Source organism: Theropithecus gelada, chromosome 4 (genome assembly GCF_003255815.1).
Source record: "Theropithecus gelada isolate Dixy chromosome 4, Tgel_1.0, whole genome shotgun sequence".
Classification (NCBI taxonomy): Eukaryota; Metazoa; Chordata; class Mammalia; order Primates; family Cercopithecidae; genus Theropithecus; species Theropithecus gelada.
The window spans coordinates 49,833,322-49,852,978 of NC_037671.1; the positions used below are offsets into that span (position 1 = coordinate 49,833,322).

General features: G+C 37.4%; 1 protein-coding gene across 1 annotated transcript in view; it reads left to right on the plus strand.

Moving 5' to 3' along the window:
• Positions 1-19,657, plus strand: part of CD2AP (CD2 associated protein) — a 151,852-nt gene that overhangs the window by 54,517 nt on the left and 77,678 nt on the right. Inside the window, exon 4 of the mRNA XM_025383934.1 lies at positions 10,399-10,499. Within this exon, the coding sequence (XP_025239719.1) occupies positions 10,399-10,499 (101 nt within the window). The remainder of the gene's footprint in view (positions 1-10,398; positions 10,500-19,657) is intronic.

The window sequence follows — 19,657 nt, forward strand, 5'->3', positions numbered from 1 at the left end:
TGGGATTCTGAAATATCTGCTGATTCTTAGCATAGATACAAAATTTTGATGTGCCTCTTCTTCAGTTGTTAAACATCTGAACATAAACATTTCCAAGGTGGTTGGCCTTGCAGATTACTTTGTAAGGATTTGGTACTGTGTAAATATGTTAGGGGAACAACTTGGCAAAGAAGGAGAGCGTTACATTTGAAATCAGATAAGTGTTTGAGTCTGTCTTATGACCTCAGAAAGATCATTTAAACTCTTGAGTTTTATTTGCTGTTGGTGAGAAGGTGGTTAAGAAAAAAAAAGGTAATATTGCTGTTCTTAAAGAGCTTACGTTCTTGGAAAAGAATCTGTTATTTAAGGCCAAGTGCAATGGCTCACGCCTGTAATCCCAGCACTTTGGGAGGCCTAGGTTGGTGGATCACCTTAGTCAGGAGTTCGAGACCAGCCTGACCAACATAGTAAAACCCAGTCTCTACTGAAAATACAAATTAGCTGGGCGTGGAGGCACTCGCCTGTAATCCCAGCTACTTGGGAGGCTGAGGCAGGAGAATCGCTGGAACTCGGGAGGTGAGCCGAGATCTGCCATTGCACTCCAGTCTCTGCTCCAGAAAACAAAAGAAACTGTTATTTAAAAAGTGTAGAATATTAAACATGTACAAAGAATTACAGTGTTATGGGAGCACATAGCAAATGTTTTAACACAGTAAAACCAGAAGAGCCTTCAGAGATTGATTTTTTTTTTGAGATAGCTAGGGTGTCACTCTGTTGTCCAGGCTGTAGTGGTGCAGTCACAGCTCACTGCACCCTTGACTTCCCAGGCTTATGCAGTTTTCCCACATCAGTCTACTGAGTAGCTGTGACTACAGGTGCGTGCCACCATGTCTGCTAATTTTTGTATTTTTCTTTGTAGAGATGGGGTTTTGTCATGTTGCCTAAGCTGTTCTTAAACTCCCGGGCTCAAGTGATTTGCCCCCATTGGCTTCCCAAAGTTCTGGGATTACAGACGTGAGCCACCATTGCATACTTATTACTATGGTCAATTTGGTTTAACCCATCTATACCTGTTGTTCCATTATTGGAATGCTAAGAATGTAGGAGTTATTACTATCCTGCTATTCGAGGTCATTGCTAGGGTCTGATTGCAAAAATTAAAAAAATTACAACCTGTGGCATAAATGGGTTAATAGATAATGAGTATTTAATCACATTTACTTTAATGTCTTTGAAATTATGGTGTATAAATCCCTGTGTACAAAATATTCTACAATAAAGAAATTTTGTTTACATACATTTCCCAAATTGTGGTTATAAGGCTATTATTAATTTTTATAGAGTTCTCTTATGTCTCAATCTATTATTTTCATACACTGTCATCTGTCAAGTTTGGGGAACCCTCTACTTTTGGATTACATCATCCTTTGATTATTTTCATAAAATGAAAAGAGGCTGTCATAAAAATGAAACAGATTTTATGACACTTAGACCAATTCAGGGGTTCTGTTTGTTCTTTGTTTCTCAAGGAAATACAATGTCCAGGGGATATTTACATATTACATATACTGCTTTCTAGCATTATTGCCTCAAGGTGGATGGTTTCAGCAGTTCTGATGATGTTGAATTCTGAAACTGCTTGGGGATTGGGGGACAAATAACAGTTTTATATCATACAACTGAACCTGCATATAGAATTTCTGTGCTCAGGGAGAATTTTTAGAGTAAAACCCACAGGAGGTTTTTTCATGACCTCTGTCCATAGTAAAATCCATTGACAACTTTCTTTCACTCTGGGGAGCTATAAAGGGATATGGTTTTTCTTAAGTAGAGGTTAGACAAAGAAGTTGAAGGTTCTGAATATTTTTTCACTTTATCTTCTAATAGGAAAGGATACAGTAAATTTTGCCTTTCATAAGAACACTGGATGTAAATTCTTTTCTCTTGTAAGAAAGAAAAATCATTATGTAGTTGGTGCCAGGAAGCTTAGGCCTTTTTTTCCTAAGGATCTTCCATAACTTGTTTTTTAAGTACATGTGCTGCAAGGACTAAATTGGTCATTTGGTCTCAGCTAACATTTAAAGCAAGATGCAGGTTGTTTTTGCTTTTCTGTTTTCCTGTCATTTATGTATTATTTTATGTTTATTAAACTTGATATTATTTTTTGTTACTGTTTGGATCATATCTCTAATTTCCAAAATAGATCACTTATTTAAAAGTGACTCATTGTATTGTTACGTAGTAGTAGATACAACTAACCTGTACTATTAATGTTAATTTAAAAAACCCAAAACCGTTGTATTAATGTAAGGTTGATAGTATAAAGACTGCAGTATATATGTTCATTTTAAATCCCTGTGTGCCAAGACAAAGTGAATCTGTGTATGTGTTGAATTTTGTCTAAGCAACTACAAAGGAGAGGTTCAAATAAGTGTAATGATGTTGAGTATCCAAAAACTGGATTGGACTAGTGAGCTGTTCTTCTCTAGTCTCCAGTATATTGGCTTTTTTGGGGTAGTAATGAAGCTGTGAAAACTTTTGCTATGATTCATTACTAAGCATGGTAGCTCATTTAGTAAAACAAGGAAGTATTAATTTTTTTTAGAGCAAACATAGAATAGTGCTTTACAGGAAAAAGTTGATTACTATGCGTTGCTAAAGTCAGAGAAGAGAACAAATGTACATTTCTTAGAGCAAAAACAGGTTGCAAGTCACATTACTTCTGACACCCTTGTAAAATCAGCCACAAAGATAATGGTAAAATATTGTGTTTAGAGAGTAAATAATTGACGTGTTTCAGCATCAGAATATTAACAGTCAGTGTGGAATGTTGGTAGATGTTTCACTTTACATTTGGAAGAAATCGATACCAGATGAAATCTCTTGGCACAAGTGAGGGAATACATAGTGTTTGCTAATTGTATTTCCTTAGTAGTGGAAACTCATGCTACAGCAGAAGTGATTTTTCATTCAGTTACTTATTTTGAATGTAAAAGATACATTGAGATTGATACTAATAGATCACTAGTGTTTATACTGCAAGGGATGATGGTGCACATGAAAAGTTCGTTGAAAGAATGTCAATCTACACATTACTTCACTCCCATAAAACATTTGGGTAGCAAATCGTATGCTTTCTTAATTTGAGTCAGTGCTGAAGAAAATAGTAACATTCTGAATACTGTCAAATTATGTCCACTGACTATAAGTCTTTGCAGCATACCTTTTGAAAAAATGAGCATGTTGGTTCATGGTCACTCTTTGACATTGAAATATTCTGACTGATAAGGGGAAAAAGACTCACTCAAATGAGTAGATCATCTCGGGGTTAGAATACCCTACCCTCTTGAACAGGTAGGCTGTTCTAACTTTCTATTTTATTTAGAAAACTTTAAAATATCTAGAAAAGTTGAAGGAATAATTGTGCAGTGAACATAGTATACCCTTCCCCTGCGTATGCTGTTAACATTTTGTCACATTGGCTTTATCTTTATATACATATACTTTTTTAATGGAATCAGTTGAAAGTATGCTACAGACATAGTACTTTACCTCTGATCACATTGTCTGTTTCTCCATGATAGTGATAATGAAGATTTTCTAAAATTTTGAGTATCTTAAGTAGAACATCTCAGCAAAGTAGACAGTATCTTGAACAGTTTGAGCCTTTCACTTAATGGCCTAAGCATTACGATTTTTTTATTGCTAAGGATGGTAATTTTTTTTTTGGATACAGAGTCTCAGGTTGGAGATCATTGGCACAGTCTCAGCTCACTGCAACCTCAGCCTCCCCGGTAGCTGGAATTAGAGGAACACAGCTCCATACCCGGCTAATTTTTTCTATTTTTAGTAGAGATGGGGTTTCACCATCTTGGCCAGGCTGGTCTCAAACTCCTGGCCTCAAGGGATCTGCCCGCCTCAGCCGCCCAAAATGCTGGGATTACAGGCCCAAGCCACTGCTCTGGGCGAGAAAATTTTTTAAAAAGATTCAACTGTATGAATGGCTGATTGATACATATGAATGATGTATTTATACATCATTCATGTATTCATGTAATGAGTATTTCATTACATGAAAATGATGTATTCATTCATCATTCATGTAAAATGGCTGAATCAGTGTTTCTCTTAACATTTGATTATATGCTTATTGAAGAAATAAATTGATTTTTATTTATTTATTTTTTGAGACAGAGTTTCGGTCTTCTCTCCCAGGATGGAATGCAGTGCCATGATCTCGGCTTACTGTACCCTCTGCCCTCCAGGTTCAAGTGATTCTCCTGCCTCAGCCTCCCAAGTAGCTGGGATTATAGGCGTGTGCCACCACGCCCAGCTACTTTTTGTATTTTTAGTAGAGACAGGGTTGCACCACGTTGGTCAGGCTGGTCTCAAACTCCTGACCTCAGTTGATCCACCTGCCTCGGCCTCCCATAGTACTGGGATTGCAGGTGTAAGCCACTACGCCTGGTGGAGAAAGAAATTGATTTTAAAAATTCACTAGTTAAATACATTTTAGTGCTTTAATAGAACCTGAAGATATTTTTTCCCAGAGCCAGCTGGAACCAAAAATTGAATCAGAAATCCTTTTACTGTTATTTCTGAAGTTTTAGCATTCAACCTCCCACTTCTTATTGAGGTATGCTCTTATTTTAGCATTTGATGGAAACATTAAAAACAGTCTTCAGTGATAAGTGGTATCATAATTTAAGAGCTTTGTTTGATCTACATAGTTACATCTATTTTTCAGACATGAAATACCTAACTATTCTTGATGACCCACATTTAGAAATTAAAGATTTTCTGTTTTATTGGAAAAAGAACAAGGGCAGTAACTTTACTGTGTCTGAAATTTCACACAGTTTGGTTTTGTTTTTTAAAAATACTAAACATGTAAAGTTTTCTGAAATTTTTGAACTCGCGTGTGTCAAATGCCTTTATATCTGTGGGTAGCATGATCATGAGAAACAATTAAATCTGCCACATAAAGCTGGGTATGGATGATGATTCAGAATTCACAGTCTAGCAGGGGTGAACATCAATTTACTATAAAATAGAGATAGTCATAATTTTCTCATAGGATGTAAGAGGCATTAACATGTTAAGTAATTATAAGTGCTTGATAAATGTCTACAGTTATTCTGTTGTTTTATACTATATATTCAGAACTGTATGAGAGAGATGTGCAGTGATAATTTAGATGAAAAGGTAATTTTGTACTGGGGTTGTCAAGCAAAGTGTATTGAAGCTCTTCTTTAGGTAGGACATACAAGCACATGGAGATTGGGAGAATAGCATTCAAGGAAGAAATGCAGCCTTTGGCAGACCCACAGAAATAAGCAAGTATGTGGTATTTTGGGGGAGTAAAAATCCAGTGTGACTAGACTATATGAGCTATGTCAAAGTACTATGTAATCTGTGATAGAGACAGCATACTATAGTGGAAAGATTTAAGGCTTCGAAGCGGGCATAATATTCCAGAAGTGGATATAATTTTAGTTTTGCCTCATTTTAGCTATGTGGTCTTTGATGGATTATTTAACTTTTTATTTCCTGTTTTTCTCATTGGTAAATGAGATAGTGAGTGTTAATGCTTTGTTGTGTGGGAGATGTGAATAATTTAGTATAGTGCTGGTACATGAAAGAAATGCAGTATGTCCCTGCCTTTGCAGTACCTCCTTTATTCTCTCCCTTGTTAGTAACTTTACTTATATAATGATTTTTAAAAGACAGTTTTTGTTCAATTTTTTGGTAGAACTGAAAAGTATTAAAGGTTACTTGTGATAAGAAAATGTTAATAACTGGGTGTGGTGGCTCACACCTGTAATCCCAGCACTTTGGGAGGCTGAGGTGGGTGGATCACTTGAGCCCAGGAGTTTAGGACCAGCCTGGGCAACATGGCAAACCCCATCTCTACACACACACACACAAAATACAAAAATTAGCCCAGCATGGTGGCGAGTGCCTGTGGTCCCAGCTACTTGAGAGGCTGAGGTGGAAGGATCCCTTGAGCCTGGGAGGCAGAGGTTGCAGTGAGCAGAGTTCATACTACTGCCTGGGTGACAGAGTGAGGCCCTGTGTCCAAAAAAAAAAAAAAAAAAAAAAATACTAGTTAACAGTTTTTTTTAAAAAAATGGGCTTAATTTCATTGACACCTCTTCTTTTTTGTACTTAACATGGGTTCTGATACGTTATAGAAATTAACATTTATTGACTTTGTACAGTTCAAAATGTGAAAAATCTCAAAGTCCCCCTTAATTGTGCTGGCAGTTAAATTGATGGATGGATTCAATATAGGCAGTCACCTCAATTTATGAGTGAACCCTACTTAAATATGAAATAATGTGGAATTATTTTTTTTCTTTTTAAAATAAATGACTCATAGTTTGTGGTAATAATTACTATTTAGATGCTTTTATCTAATGTGACTCCTTCCTTTGATTAAATGAATCTTTTTTTTTTTTTTTTGCAAATGATTCTATTAATACAAACTACTTGGGAAAAATTATGCTTAGTGTGAGAGGAAGAAATAAAGTTCTCAGGTAAATTATAGCTAGGCTGCTCAAACTTCATTGACCTGCCTGGGTGGGGGCTAATGAGTAGTCCATTTCACCTTAAGTCCAATTTTAAGAGATATTTCATGAAAAAGAAACCACATTTTAAAAAAGGTCTGAAATTATCAGAACGATAGAAAGGATTTTATTCTTGTAAGAGCACCTTGAGCAAAATAGACATTTCTTTTCAATAGTATGGATTGTTTGCCTCTTGTCTATGAAGTGCTAACTGCCAATAACACATTAATGAACACATTTTCTCAAGGTCACTGGAACAACTTGCAAAGGTATTTAGGGGTTCTATATTTCAAGAGAAGTGAAGTTTTCCTGTAGCATGCATAAAACTATTTAAATTACTTAAAATTTTACCTTGAGCTCTGGTGAAAGGTGAAATGTGAAAAATTTTACTCTGAACTAGGTTAGTTAAAAAATTATGGTCATTGTTTACTTTCTTTTTTCCCTTTTTTTTTTTTTTGAGGCGTAGTCTTGCTCTGTTGCCCAGGCTGGAGTGCAGTGGCGCCATCTCAGCTCACTGCAAGCTCCGCCTCCCAGGTTCATGCCATTCTCCTGCCTCAGCCTCCCGAGTAGCTGGGACTACAGGCACCCACCACCACGCCCGGCTAATTTTTTGTATTTTCGGTAGAGACGGGATTTCACTGTGTTAGCCAGGATGGCCTTGATCTCCTGACCTTGTGATCTGCCTGCCTCGGCCTCCCAAGGTGCTGGGATTATAGGCGTGAGCCTCCACGCACAGTCTGTTTACTTTCTTTGGCTTCTTTTATTATAAAAACTACAATAAAAAATCAGATACAAATTAATTGCTTTAGGAAGGGGAAAAAAGACTTACACAGATGTAACTTTCTTATTTGGAGACTCAATTATTTTATCTACTTGATGGTTATGTCTGTTTTGTACCTCTCCATGCTATTGGTTGCATGTAATGTGCTTGTTTTGTTGTTTTGGGGGTGAAGTTAGATTACTTTTTGTCTTGATAAACAATGTCATAGATCCACAGAATGTTGGAGCTGAAGTAACTGTAGTGGTTTTCTAGTTCCGTGATGTAATTTTATGACCCAGGAAATTGATTCCTAGAGAATTTCTGTGAAATAACTAGATAATGACAACTGTGCCAGAACATAAGTCATCTGACTTCCAGTACAGCTGATATTTCTATTGTAGCATGACATCTTTCTTTACAAAGAGTTTATTTGGAGATCATGATTTGATGCAGTGAAATTCTGCCTGTCCAGATTACTTCTTAGGATTCTCCTTTGTTGTCCTCTCTCCTTAGAATTGTTGTATCACCAAATCCTACTTCGTTAGTAAAACTGTTTTCCTTGCTCTAGAATACCTGCCACATCTGTCCCACCTTCTTGTATCTTACTCATATTTCATTGTATAACTCTGTTATCATTTCTTCTTTGAAACTTTCCATATTTGCTCTAGTTCAAACCTGTCCTTTCTCATTTTTGAAATATTTGTGTTTTGTATTAAATATTTTACTCTCATTATGTATTCAAGTTTTATCACTAATTTTTTTTTAGTGTGCGTGTTTTCTTCTCAAGTTGTGTTCTTTAAGTGTGCATTTAAATTATTAAGAAAAATCTTGTTAGGATTGTTGCTGATAGGCTATTGATGGAATGTAGACACTCTTGTGATAATATTGGTTGACAATGATGCCATATAGTTAGACCTAGATATTTGTTTATTAATTCATTCAAAAATACGTAGCAGATACTCCTGTGGATGGAATTACGGTTCTTTGCAAAATTCATGTTGAAATTTAATTTCCATTGTGATATTAATAGGTGGATCTTTTTGAGAAATGATTAAGTCATGAGGACCGTGCTGTCATGAATGGGTTAGTGCCTTATGAAAGGGCAGGAGCGAACTAGCTTAGGTCCTTTTTTGCCCTTCTGACATGTGATAACATATGTAGAGGGCTCTCACCAGATATAAAGTCTGCTGGCACTTTGATCTTGGATTTCTCAGACTCCAGAAAAGAGAGAAGTAAATTTGTATTATCTTCATTACCTAGTCTCAGGTATTTTGTTATAGCAGCACAAATAGACCATATCAGATATCTAGAATAAGCCAGGCACTATGCTAGGTGCTGGGTAGGTTGCAGAAGCAAATAGGGGGTAAGTACAGGGTGCTAGAGTAGCACAAAGGAAAATTATTTAATTTAGAAAGCTATTTGTGGCTGGGCGCAGTGGCTCACACCTGTAATCCTAGCACTTTGGGTGGCCGAGGTGGGTGGATCACCTGAGGTCAGGAGTTTGAGACCACCCTGATCAACGTGGTGAAACCCCGCCTCTACTAAAAATACAAAAATTAGCCAGGCGTAGTGGCGCTCTCCTGTAATCCCAACTACTCAGGAGGCTGAGGCGGGAGAATCGCTTGAACCTGGGAGGCAGAGGTTGCAGTGAGTCGAGATTGTGCCATTGTACTCCAGCCTGGGCAACAGAGCGAGACTCTGTCTCCAAAAAAAAAAAAAAAAGAAAAAGCTATTTGGGAGTGTCTTCTAAGCTGAGAAATGAAGATGAGTTGAAGGTGGGCTTCATGGGTGAAAGTAAAGTTCCTTGACAAAAGAAACAGTACATTGAAGTGTGAGATGGAATAGGGTATTCCATTTTCAAGAAATTAAAGATCAGGGTGACCGAATTATTGGGTACAAGATTGAGAATCACTGAGGGATCTTCTTAATGTGCACGCTCTGATTCAAAATTCAGTCTGCTAGGGCTACCATAGCAAAATACCACAGACTTAGTAGCTTAAACATCAGATTTATCTTCTCACAGTTTTGGACGATTAGAAGTCCAAGATCAAGGTGCTGTCAGGGTTGGTTTCTGGTGATGCCCCTCTTCTGGCTTGTAGAGGACCACTGTCTCCTTGTTGTCTTGCTTGGTCTTTCCTTTGTATTGGAGGGTTGGGGAGGGCAATGGTTGGCTGATGTCTCTTCCTCTTTTGTAAGGATACACTAGTCCTATCTCATTAGGGTGTTAACCCTTAGGACCTCATTTAACCCTATTTACTACCTCCACAAAGGCACTATTGCCAAATTCATTGGGTGTTAGGGTTTCAATATATGAATTTTGAGGGAACTTTTTACTCAGTCCCTGTTTAGTAGATGTGGGGTGGAGCTTGAGATAGTACATATCTCACAAGCTCCCAGGTTATATTGTTGCTGCTGGTCTAAGAAACACACTTGGAATATCAAGAAGTAGTCAGCTATTCCTGGTCATCCACCCATAGCTGCTTAGTGATTCATTTTTGAAGATGGGAGTGAGTCTGAGTTCTGTTTGTAGAGCTTGAGAAAGGTTGAGAACACAAGTCCGAATGGTTATAAATTATCATTTCTGAATAAATGAAGCTTGTTTGAAAAGCGAAAGTAAAATTATCTTCACATAAGTGAGTTTCATTTTTAGCTGTCTGAAAATTATTAAAGAAGATAAAGTAAATTTGAGATTTGTACATATTATTGCTTCTTTCTACAGTCGTATAAGTACTAATTTTAAGTAGTATTCCCAGACTTGATTAGGAATAGTCTGAAAATCACTAACCTAGAGAATTTGTCTGATGAATTTGTTGTGCCAAGTGTCTTTTATTGTCTGTTTTTTTAGTCTCAAAAATGGTAATGGGTATTTGGATATTTTGCTTTTGTGTAAATGGTGGGATAAGATGTATAAGCAGATTTTACTGCCTGAAGCCTTAATATTTGTAGTGTGGGGCTTGGAGTAAAAAGCTAACTAGGGCTGATTGTGATTAGCTGTTTAGAATGTCCTATGACTATAAACATGGCATGTAAATATACTGTTTTCAAAAATGATCTTTCTTAATCTAATTTCTTATATGTTACTTTCTTTAGAGACCAAGAAGCGTCAGTGTAAAGTTCTTTTTGAGTACATTCCACAAAATGAGGACGAACTGGAGCTGAAAGTGGGAGATATTATTGATATTAATGAAGAGGTAAGGAAAAAATGTGTTACAGATAAAACAGCAATGGTAATTGATGCTGTGGATTTTAGAAAAATTAATTGTAAGAATATTAGTCTTTTGTGAGAACTGTTGTCACTTTTGAAAAAAAAATTAAATTTAAGGTATAGAGTTTCTTTACTTATCAGTGCTGTATTTATGTATGTATTTGTATTTCCTGCCTTTAGGAATAAAAATGCCCCTTTAAAGCTAAAAATTAATGTAATCTAAGTAGTTAAGAACATAAACAAGACTTTTCTTTGATTCTGAATTTACCACAGGCACAAAGCAGTGAAATAGAAGGAATTTTGCCTTTTGTGTAATAAAGGAATACAAAGCAAAATCGTTTCAAAAGCTCTGCCTGGTTTGAATTATCACGTTCAAATATTAATAAAAATACTTTGCTGCATTTTGGTATCTTAGAAAGGGATTTTAAAATATTTTAAAAACAGAGAGATCATGGTGGACAGGAGGCAGGACTAGATTGCAGCTCCCACTGGGACAGACAGAGCAGCATGTGGAGGCTCACATCGTGAACTTTTGCTCTAGAATGACTGCAGGAATACGTTAGAAAAGCGGAGAGAACCCACAGACCCTCTGAAGGAAGGCAGCTGCTCCTGTAGGACCTGGGAGACACCCCAAATACTCAGTCGCAGCAAGATCCGCCCAAGGAGAGTCTGAGATCAGACATGCCTAGCCCTGCCCTCACCTAATGGTCCTTCCCTACCCACCCTAGTAACTGAAGACAAAGGGCATATACTCTTGGGATTTCCAAGACCCTGCCCACCACCTGTTCCTCCCCATACTACATAGCTAATGCTCTCTTGAGAGTGCCACCTCCCAGCAGGAGGCCAACCAGCACAAAAATAGTGCATTAAACAATCAGAGCTAAGGACCTTCACAGAGTTCATTTCAACCTGCCCCCACTCCCACCTCCAACCCCAACTGCCACTTCCACCAGAGCAGGTGCTGGTATCCACGGCTAAGAGACCCACAGACGGTTCACGTCACAGGACTTTGTGCAGACAACCCCCAGTACTAGCCCAGAGCCTAGTAGACTAGCTGTGTGGCAGAAGAGAGATAATCACTACAGTTCAGCTCTCAGGAAGCCACATCCTTGGGAAAAGAGGAAGAGTACTACATAAAGGAGCACCCCATGGGTCAAAAATAGTCTAAACAGCCTTGAGCCCTACACTTCCCTCTGACAGAGCCTTCCCAAATGAGAAGGAATCAGAAAACCAACTCTGGTAATAAGACAAAACAAGGTTCTTTACCACCCCCCAAAAATCACACTAGCTCACCAGCAAGGGATCCAAACCAAGAATAAATCCCTGATTTACCTGAAAAAGAATTTAGAAGGTAAGTTATTCAGCTAATCAGGGAGACATCAGAGAAAGACGAAGCCCAATTTAAGGAAATAAAAAAAACGATAGAAGAAGTGAAGGGAGAAGTATTCAGTGAAATAGATGCCATAAATAAAAAAATAATCAAAACTTCAGGAAACAATGGATGCACTTACAGAAGTACAAAATGCTCTGGAAAGTTTCAGCAATAGAATTGAATAAGCAGAAGAAAGAACTTCAGAGTTTGAAGACAAGGTTTTTGAGTTAACTCAATCCAACAAAGACAAAGAATAAGAAAATATGAACCAAGCCCCCATGAAGTCTGGGATTATGTTAAATGACCAAACCCAAGAATAATTGGCCTCCTTGAGGAAGAAGAGAAATCTAAAAGTTTAAAAAACCTATTTGGGGGAATAATCAGAAGAAAAACTTCCCCAGCCTTGCTACAGACCTAGATATCCAAATATAAGAAGCTTAAAGAACACTTGGGAAATTTATCACAAAAAGATTATTGCCTGGGCACATTGTCCTCAGGTTATAATTGGCCTTCCTGAGGAAGAAGAGAAATCTAAAAGTTTAAAAAACATATTTGGGGGAATAATCAGAAAAACTTCCCTGGCCTTGCCAGAGACCTAGACATCCAAATATAGGAAGTTCAAAGGACACCTGGGAAATTTATCATAATAAGATTATCGCCTAGGCACATTGTCGTCAGGTTATCTAAAAGTTAAGACAAAGGAAAGAATTTTAGGAGCTGTGAGGCAGAAGCACCAGGTAACCTATAAAGGACAGTCTATCAGATTAACAGCAGATTTCTCAGCAGAAACCATACAAGCTAGAAGGGATTGGGGTCCTATCTTGAACCTCCTCAACAAAACAATTATCAGCCAAGAATTTTGTATCCAGCAAAACTTAGCTTCATAAATGAAGGAAACATATAGTCTTTTCCAGACGAACAAATGCCGAGAGAATTCACCACTACCAAGCCAGCACTACAAGAACTGCTAAAAGGAGCTCTAAATCTTGAAACAAATCCTGGAAACACATCAAAATAGAACCTGTTTGAAGCATAAATCTCACAGGACCTATAAAACAAAAATACAAGTTAAAAAGCAAAAACAAAAAACAAAAAAACCAAAGTATACAGGCAACAAATACCCCAATGAATGGAATGGTATCTCACATCTCAATACTGATGTTGAATGTAAATGGCCTAAATGCTCCATGTAAAAGATACATAACTGCATAATGGACGGGAATTCAACAACCCTCTGCTGCCTTCAAGAGACTCACCTAATACTTAAGGAATTATAAACTTTAAAGGTAAAGGTGTAGAAAGAGATATTTCATGCAAATGGACAGCAGGAGTAGCTGTTCTTAGACAAAACAAACTTTAATTCAACAGCAGTTTAAAAAGACAAAGAGGGACATTACATAATGATAAAAGGCCTTGTCCAACAAGAAAATATCACAGTTCTGTGTATATATATATATATATATATATATATATATATATATGCACCTAACACTGCAGCTCTTTAATTTATAAGACAATTACTAATAGGCCTAAGAAATGAGATAGTAACACAATAATAGTGGGGGACTTCAGTACTCCACTGACAGCACTAGACAGGTCATCAAGACAAAGTCAACAAAGAAACAATGAATTTAAACTGTACCCTGGAACAAATGGAGTTAACAGGTATTTACAGAACATTCTACTCAACCACCACAGAATATACATTCTATTCAACATAGGCCACAAAATGAACCTCAGTAAATTTAAGAAAATTGAAATTATATCAAGCACTCTCTCATACCACAGTGGAATAAAACTGGAAATCAAAGGAGTCTTCAAAACCATGCAAATAATGGAAATTAAATAACCTACTCCTGAATGATCATTGGGTCAGAAATGAAATCAAGATGGAAATTTAAAAATTCTTCTTACTGAACAACAATAGTGACACACCTTTCAGGACCTCTGGGATACAGCAAAGGCAGTGCTAAGAGGAAAATTAATAGTTAATCACCTAACTTTTAACTTAAGTCAACTTAAAAGTTGATAGCCCTAAATGCCTACATCAGAGACTATGAAAGAGCACGGATAGACAATCTAAGGTCACCGAACGAGAGAAAGAACAAACCAAACCCAAACTCAGCAGAAGAAAGGAAATAACCAAGATCAGAGCAGAACTAAGTGAAATTGAAACAAACAAAAAATACAAAAGATAAATTAAAAACTGATTCTTTGAAAAGATAAATAAGATTGAGAGATCATTAGCAAGATTAACCAAGAAGAGAGAAAATCCAAATAAGCTCAGTTAGAAACAAAACTGGAGATATTACAGCTGACACCACAGAAATACAAAAGATCATTCAAGGCTACTATGAACTTTTTTCCATGCATAAACTAGAAAACCTAGAGGAGATGGCCGAATTCCTGTAAAGATACAATCCTTTATTAAATCAGGAATAATTACACATGCTGAACAGAACAATAGCAAGCAGCGAGGTTGAAATGTTAATTTAAAAATTACCACCACCAACAAAAAAGGTCCAGGACCAGATGGATTCACAGCAGAATTCTACCAGACATTCAAATAATTGGTACCAATCCTTTTGACACTATTTCAGGAGATAGAGAGAGGGAACCTTCCCTAAATCATTCTGTGAAGCTAGTATCACCCTAATACCAAGACCAGGAAAGGACATAACAAAAAAAGAAAACTATAGACCAATATGCCTGATGAATATAGATGCTAAAATCCTTAAAAAAGTACTAGCTAAGTGAATCCAACAACATATCAAAAAGATAATGCACCATGATCAATTGGGTTTCATATCAGGGATGCAGGGATATTTTAACATACACAAGTCAGTAAATGCGATATGTCACATAAACAGAATTAAAAACAAAAATCACATGATCATCTCAATAGATGCAGAAAAAGCATTTGACAAAATCCAGCATTGCTTTATGATTAAAACTCTCAGCAAAATTGGCATACAAGGGACATACCTCAGCGTAATAAAAGCTGTCTATGACAAATCCACAGCCAGCATAATACTGAAAAGGGAAAAATTGAAAGCATTCCCTCTGTGAACTGGAATAAGACAAGGATGCCTGCTCTCACCACTCCTCTTCAATATAGTACTGGAAGTCCTAGCCAGAGCAATTAGACAAGAGAAAGAAATAAAGGGCATCCAACTCGATAAAGAGGAAGTCAAACTGTTTGCTAATGATATGATAGTTTACCTTGAAAACCCTAAAGACTCCTTCGAAAGCTCCTAGAACTGATAAAAGAATTCAGCAAAGTTTCCGGGTACAAAATTAATGTATGCAAATCAGTAGGTCTTTTATATACCAACAACAGTCGTGCGGAGAATCAAATCAAGAACTCAACCCCTTTTACAATAGCTGCAAAAAAAAAAAAAAAAAAAAAAAGATGCTTAGGAATACCTAACTAAGGAGTCAAAAGACCTCTACAGGGAAAACTACAAAACCCTACTGAAAGAAATCATAGATGACAAAAACAAATGGAAACACATCTCATGGTCATGGATGGGTGTAGAATCAGAATTGTGAAAATGACCATACTGCTAAAAGCAACCTACAAATTCAACAGAATTCCTATACGTACCACCATCATTCTTCACAGAATTAGAAAAAAAAATGCTAAAATTCATATGGAACCAAAATGAGCCTGCATCGACAAAGCAGGACTAAGCATAAATAACAAATCTGGAGACCTCACATTACGTGATTTCAAATTATAAGGCCATAGTCACCAAAACAGCATGGTACTGGTATAAAACCAGGCCTATTGGCCAGTGGAACAGAATAGAGAACCCAGAAATAAACCCAAATACTTACAGCTAACTGATCTTTGACAAAGCAAACAAAAACACAAAGTGAGGAAAGGACATCCTTTTCAACAAATGGTGCTGGGATAGTTGGCTAGCCACGTGCAGGAGAATGAAACTGGATCCTCATCTCTCATCTTATACAAAAATCAACTCAAGATGGATCAAGGACTTAAATCTAAGACCTGAAACTCTAAAAATTCTTGAAGATAACATTGGAAAAACCCTTCTAGACATTGACTTTGGCAAGGATTTTATGACCAAGAACCCAAAAGCAAATGCACTAAAAACAGAGATAAATAGCTACAACCTAATTAAACTAAAGAGCTTTTGTATGGCGAAAGGAATAGTCGGGAGAGTAAACAGGCCACAGAGTGGGAGAAAATCTTCACAATCTATACATCTGACAAAAGGACTACTATCCAGAATCTACAGTGAACTCAAACAAATTAGCAAGAAATAAACAAGGCCATCAAAAAGTGGTTTAAAGACACGAATAAACAGTTCTCAAAAGAAGATGTGCAATGGCCAATAAACATATGAAGACATATTCAACATCACCAATTATCAGGGAAATGCAAATCAAAACCACAATATGATACCACCTTACTCCTGCAGGAATGACCGTTAAAACAAACAAAAAAATAATAGATGTTGGTGTGGATGTGGTGAACAGGGAACAGGGAACACTTCTGTATTTCTGGTGGGAATGTAAGCTAGTACAGCCACTATGGAAAACAGTGTGGAGATTCATTTGAGAGCTAAAAGTAGAACTATCACTTGATCCAGCAATCCCACTACAATCCCAGAGGAAAAGAAGTCATTATATGAAAAAGATGCTTGCACAGACATGTTTATAGCAGCACAGTTCACAATTGCAAAAATGTAGAACCAGCCTTAATACCCATCAGTCAATGAGTGGACAAAGAAACTGTGGTATGTATGTATATGCTGGAATACTACTCAGCCATAAAAAGGAATGGTTTCATGGCATTTGCAGCGACCTGAATGAGATTGGAGACTATTATTCTAAGTGAAGTAACTGAGGAGTGGAAAACCAAACATCGTATGTTCTCACTTTTAAGTGGGAGCTAAGCTATGAGGATGCAAAGGCGTAAGAGTGACACAGTGGACTTTGGGGCCTCGGGGGGAGAGGGTGGGAAGGGGATGAGTCATAAAAGACTACAAATTGGGTGCAGTGTATACTCCTCAGGTGATGGGTGCACCAGAATCTCACAAATCACCACTAAACAACTTATGTAACCTAACACCACCGTTCCCCCAATAACCTATGGAAATAAAAAAATGAAAAAAACATTTTAAATAATTTTTCACATCTCTGCTTTTATCATTTGAAGGAGTATTTAAGTTTAATTTTGCAGTTGAAGGTCATGTTTTCAACGTGTATATTTTGATATCATGTATTATAGCATGGATTGATTTTGTGTCAAAACACCTGTAATGTAATTTATCACTAGTGTTTATGTTTATACAAACTTTGATTGTGTTTATACAAAAGGCTGTTCTATTTTATTTTCGCTTGGTTTCCGTAATAGTAGTTAACATTTTTTGGCTTATGTTATGTTTGAAGCACTGTGCTGGGAATTTCAAATGTATTATATCCTTGGAAGTTTTAAAAAACCTAAGAAGATAGGTATTTTTATCCCCATTGTACATAGGAAGAGACTGAATCAAGGAAGATAAGTGGTGGCTGTTTTAGTTACTGTTGCTGCATACCAAGCCATCTCAAACTTGGTGGCAAAGAACAACGGTTGTCTTACGCCTGTGAGTCAAGAATTCAAATGGGGTATAGCCCGAATGGCTTGTCTGGGGCCCTCAGCTGGAAAGATTCAATGCTGGGGTCTCTTGGAATAATAGGAAGTTTTTTTCACTCACATGTCTGGTGCCTAGAAACCTTGAAGAATGGAACTGCCAGTTGGAGAGCCATTATGTTAGCCTTTCCATTTGGGTTGACTTTCTTACAGTACGGGCATCTCAGGGTCGTCAGACTTATATATATATGGCATTTCACAGCTCTTAAGTGCAAGCATTTCAGCACATGTGGTGTTAGCTTTATTGCCCTTTGCCAACTAGCATCTGTTGGTTACAAGTGAGTCATAAGCTACCAAGATTTAAGGGGTAGGGAACAGAGACCACCACTTCTTGGTGGGAGGAGTGTCAAGGTCACAGATGTAGGATGAGAGATCTTCTTGCAGCCATCTAAGTCTGAATTTCAATCCTTGCAGTCTGTTTTTTTTTTTAATTTTTTAATTTTTTATTTCAATAGGTTTTTGGGGAACAGGTGGTGTTTGATTAGATGAGTACATTCTTTAGTGGTGATTTCTGAGATTTTGGTGCACCCGTCACCTGAGCAGTGAACACTATCCAATGTGTAGTCTTTTATCCCCTGCCACCTCCACTTTCCCCCCAAGTCCCCAAAGTCCTATGTATCATTCTTATGCATTTGCATCCTCATAGCTTAGCTCCCACATATGAGTGAGAACATACGATGATTGGTTTTCCATTCCTGAGTTACTTCACTTAGAATAATAGTCTCCAATTCCATCCATGTTGCTGTGAATGCCATTATTTTGTTCCTTTTGATGGCTGAGTAGTATTCCATGATGTGTGTATATATACACACCACATTTTCTTTTTAAATCCACTTGTTAGCCGGGCATGGTGGCTCACGCCTGTAATCCCAGCACTTTGGGAGGCCGAGGGCGGGCGGATCACAAGGTCAGGAGATCGAGACCACGGTGAAACCCCGTCTCTACTAAAAATACAAAAAATTAGCCGGGCGCAGTGGCGGGCGCCTGTAGTCCCAGCTACTCAGGAGGCTGAGGCAGGAGAATGGCATGAACCCGGGAGGCGGAGCTTGCAGTGAGCCGAGATCGCGCCACTGCACTCCAGCCTGGGCGACAGAGCGAGACTCCGTCTCAAAAAAAAAAAGCAATTGCAAATTGTCATGCAGTCTATTTTTGAGTTTTTTACCACTGTACTACTCTGCCTCCTAAGAATTCTTTAAGTAACCCTATCTCCTCAGTTGTTGCCAATGGGGATTCCAGGTATAGATAATAGACAGCCGATGTTTCTCTCCCTTTGTTGTATCTATTCTAGTTTGGTCTACGTGTCTTCCATCACAATTAGTTTGGATCACTTCCAGTTCTTTGGTGCTTCCTTAAGTCTGATAAAAATTCTGGTCACTTCATGCTTTACTGCCTTCCTTTTCTCCCTCAAACAGCTTGTATTCTAGCACCCATTTTGTATTTTAGCTATACCTTCCATGAGTAAATAATTTATTTTTAAGTCATTAGAGTTTTACTTTTATTCAGTCTTTAATATCACATTGTTTTGGTCATTTTCTTTTTGGGGGGAGCATTTTTTTTTAATTCTTTCAAGCCCTTTCTATTTGCTCCTAGCAGTATTTTGTTCATACGTTAGTTATAGTACCCCTTACATTGTATTGTAGACATCTGCTTATTGTTTTTTTCTTTAGACGTTTTATTGAAGAACAGGGATTTCTCATATGCAAGTTTGAATCTCTCCCTAGTAGTTAACACCATGGCTTACACGTAGTGGCTGTTAGATGAATAACTTAGTAAAAGATTGCCTACCTTTTATGAGATGGAAAACAATTAAAAATATTTTAAACAAGAAATAGATCTTTTTCTAGCTATATTATGTGTAGTGCTGCTAAGTACATTTTGACAGTGAATAGTTTACTCTTTTTTAAATTTTCTTTTTCTTTTCTTTTTTTTTTTTTGAGCTGGAGTCTCACTCTATTGCCCAGAGTGGAGAGCAGGGGCACCATCTCAGCTCATTGCAACCTCCGCTTCCCAGGTTCAACTGATTCTCCTGCCTCAGCCTCCCATGTAGGTGGTACTACAGGCGTGCACCACCACACCTGGCTAATTTTTTTTTTTTTTTTTTTTTTTTTTT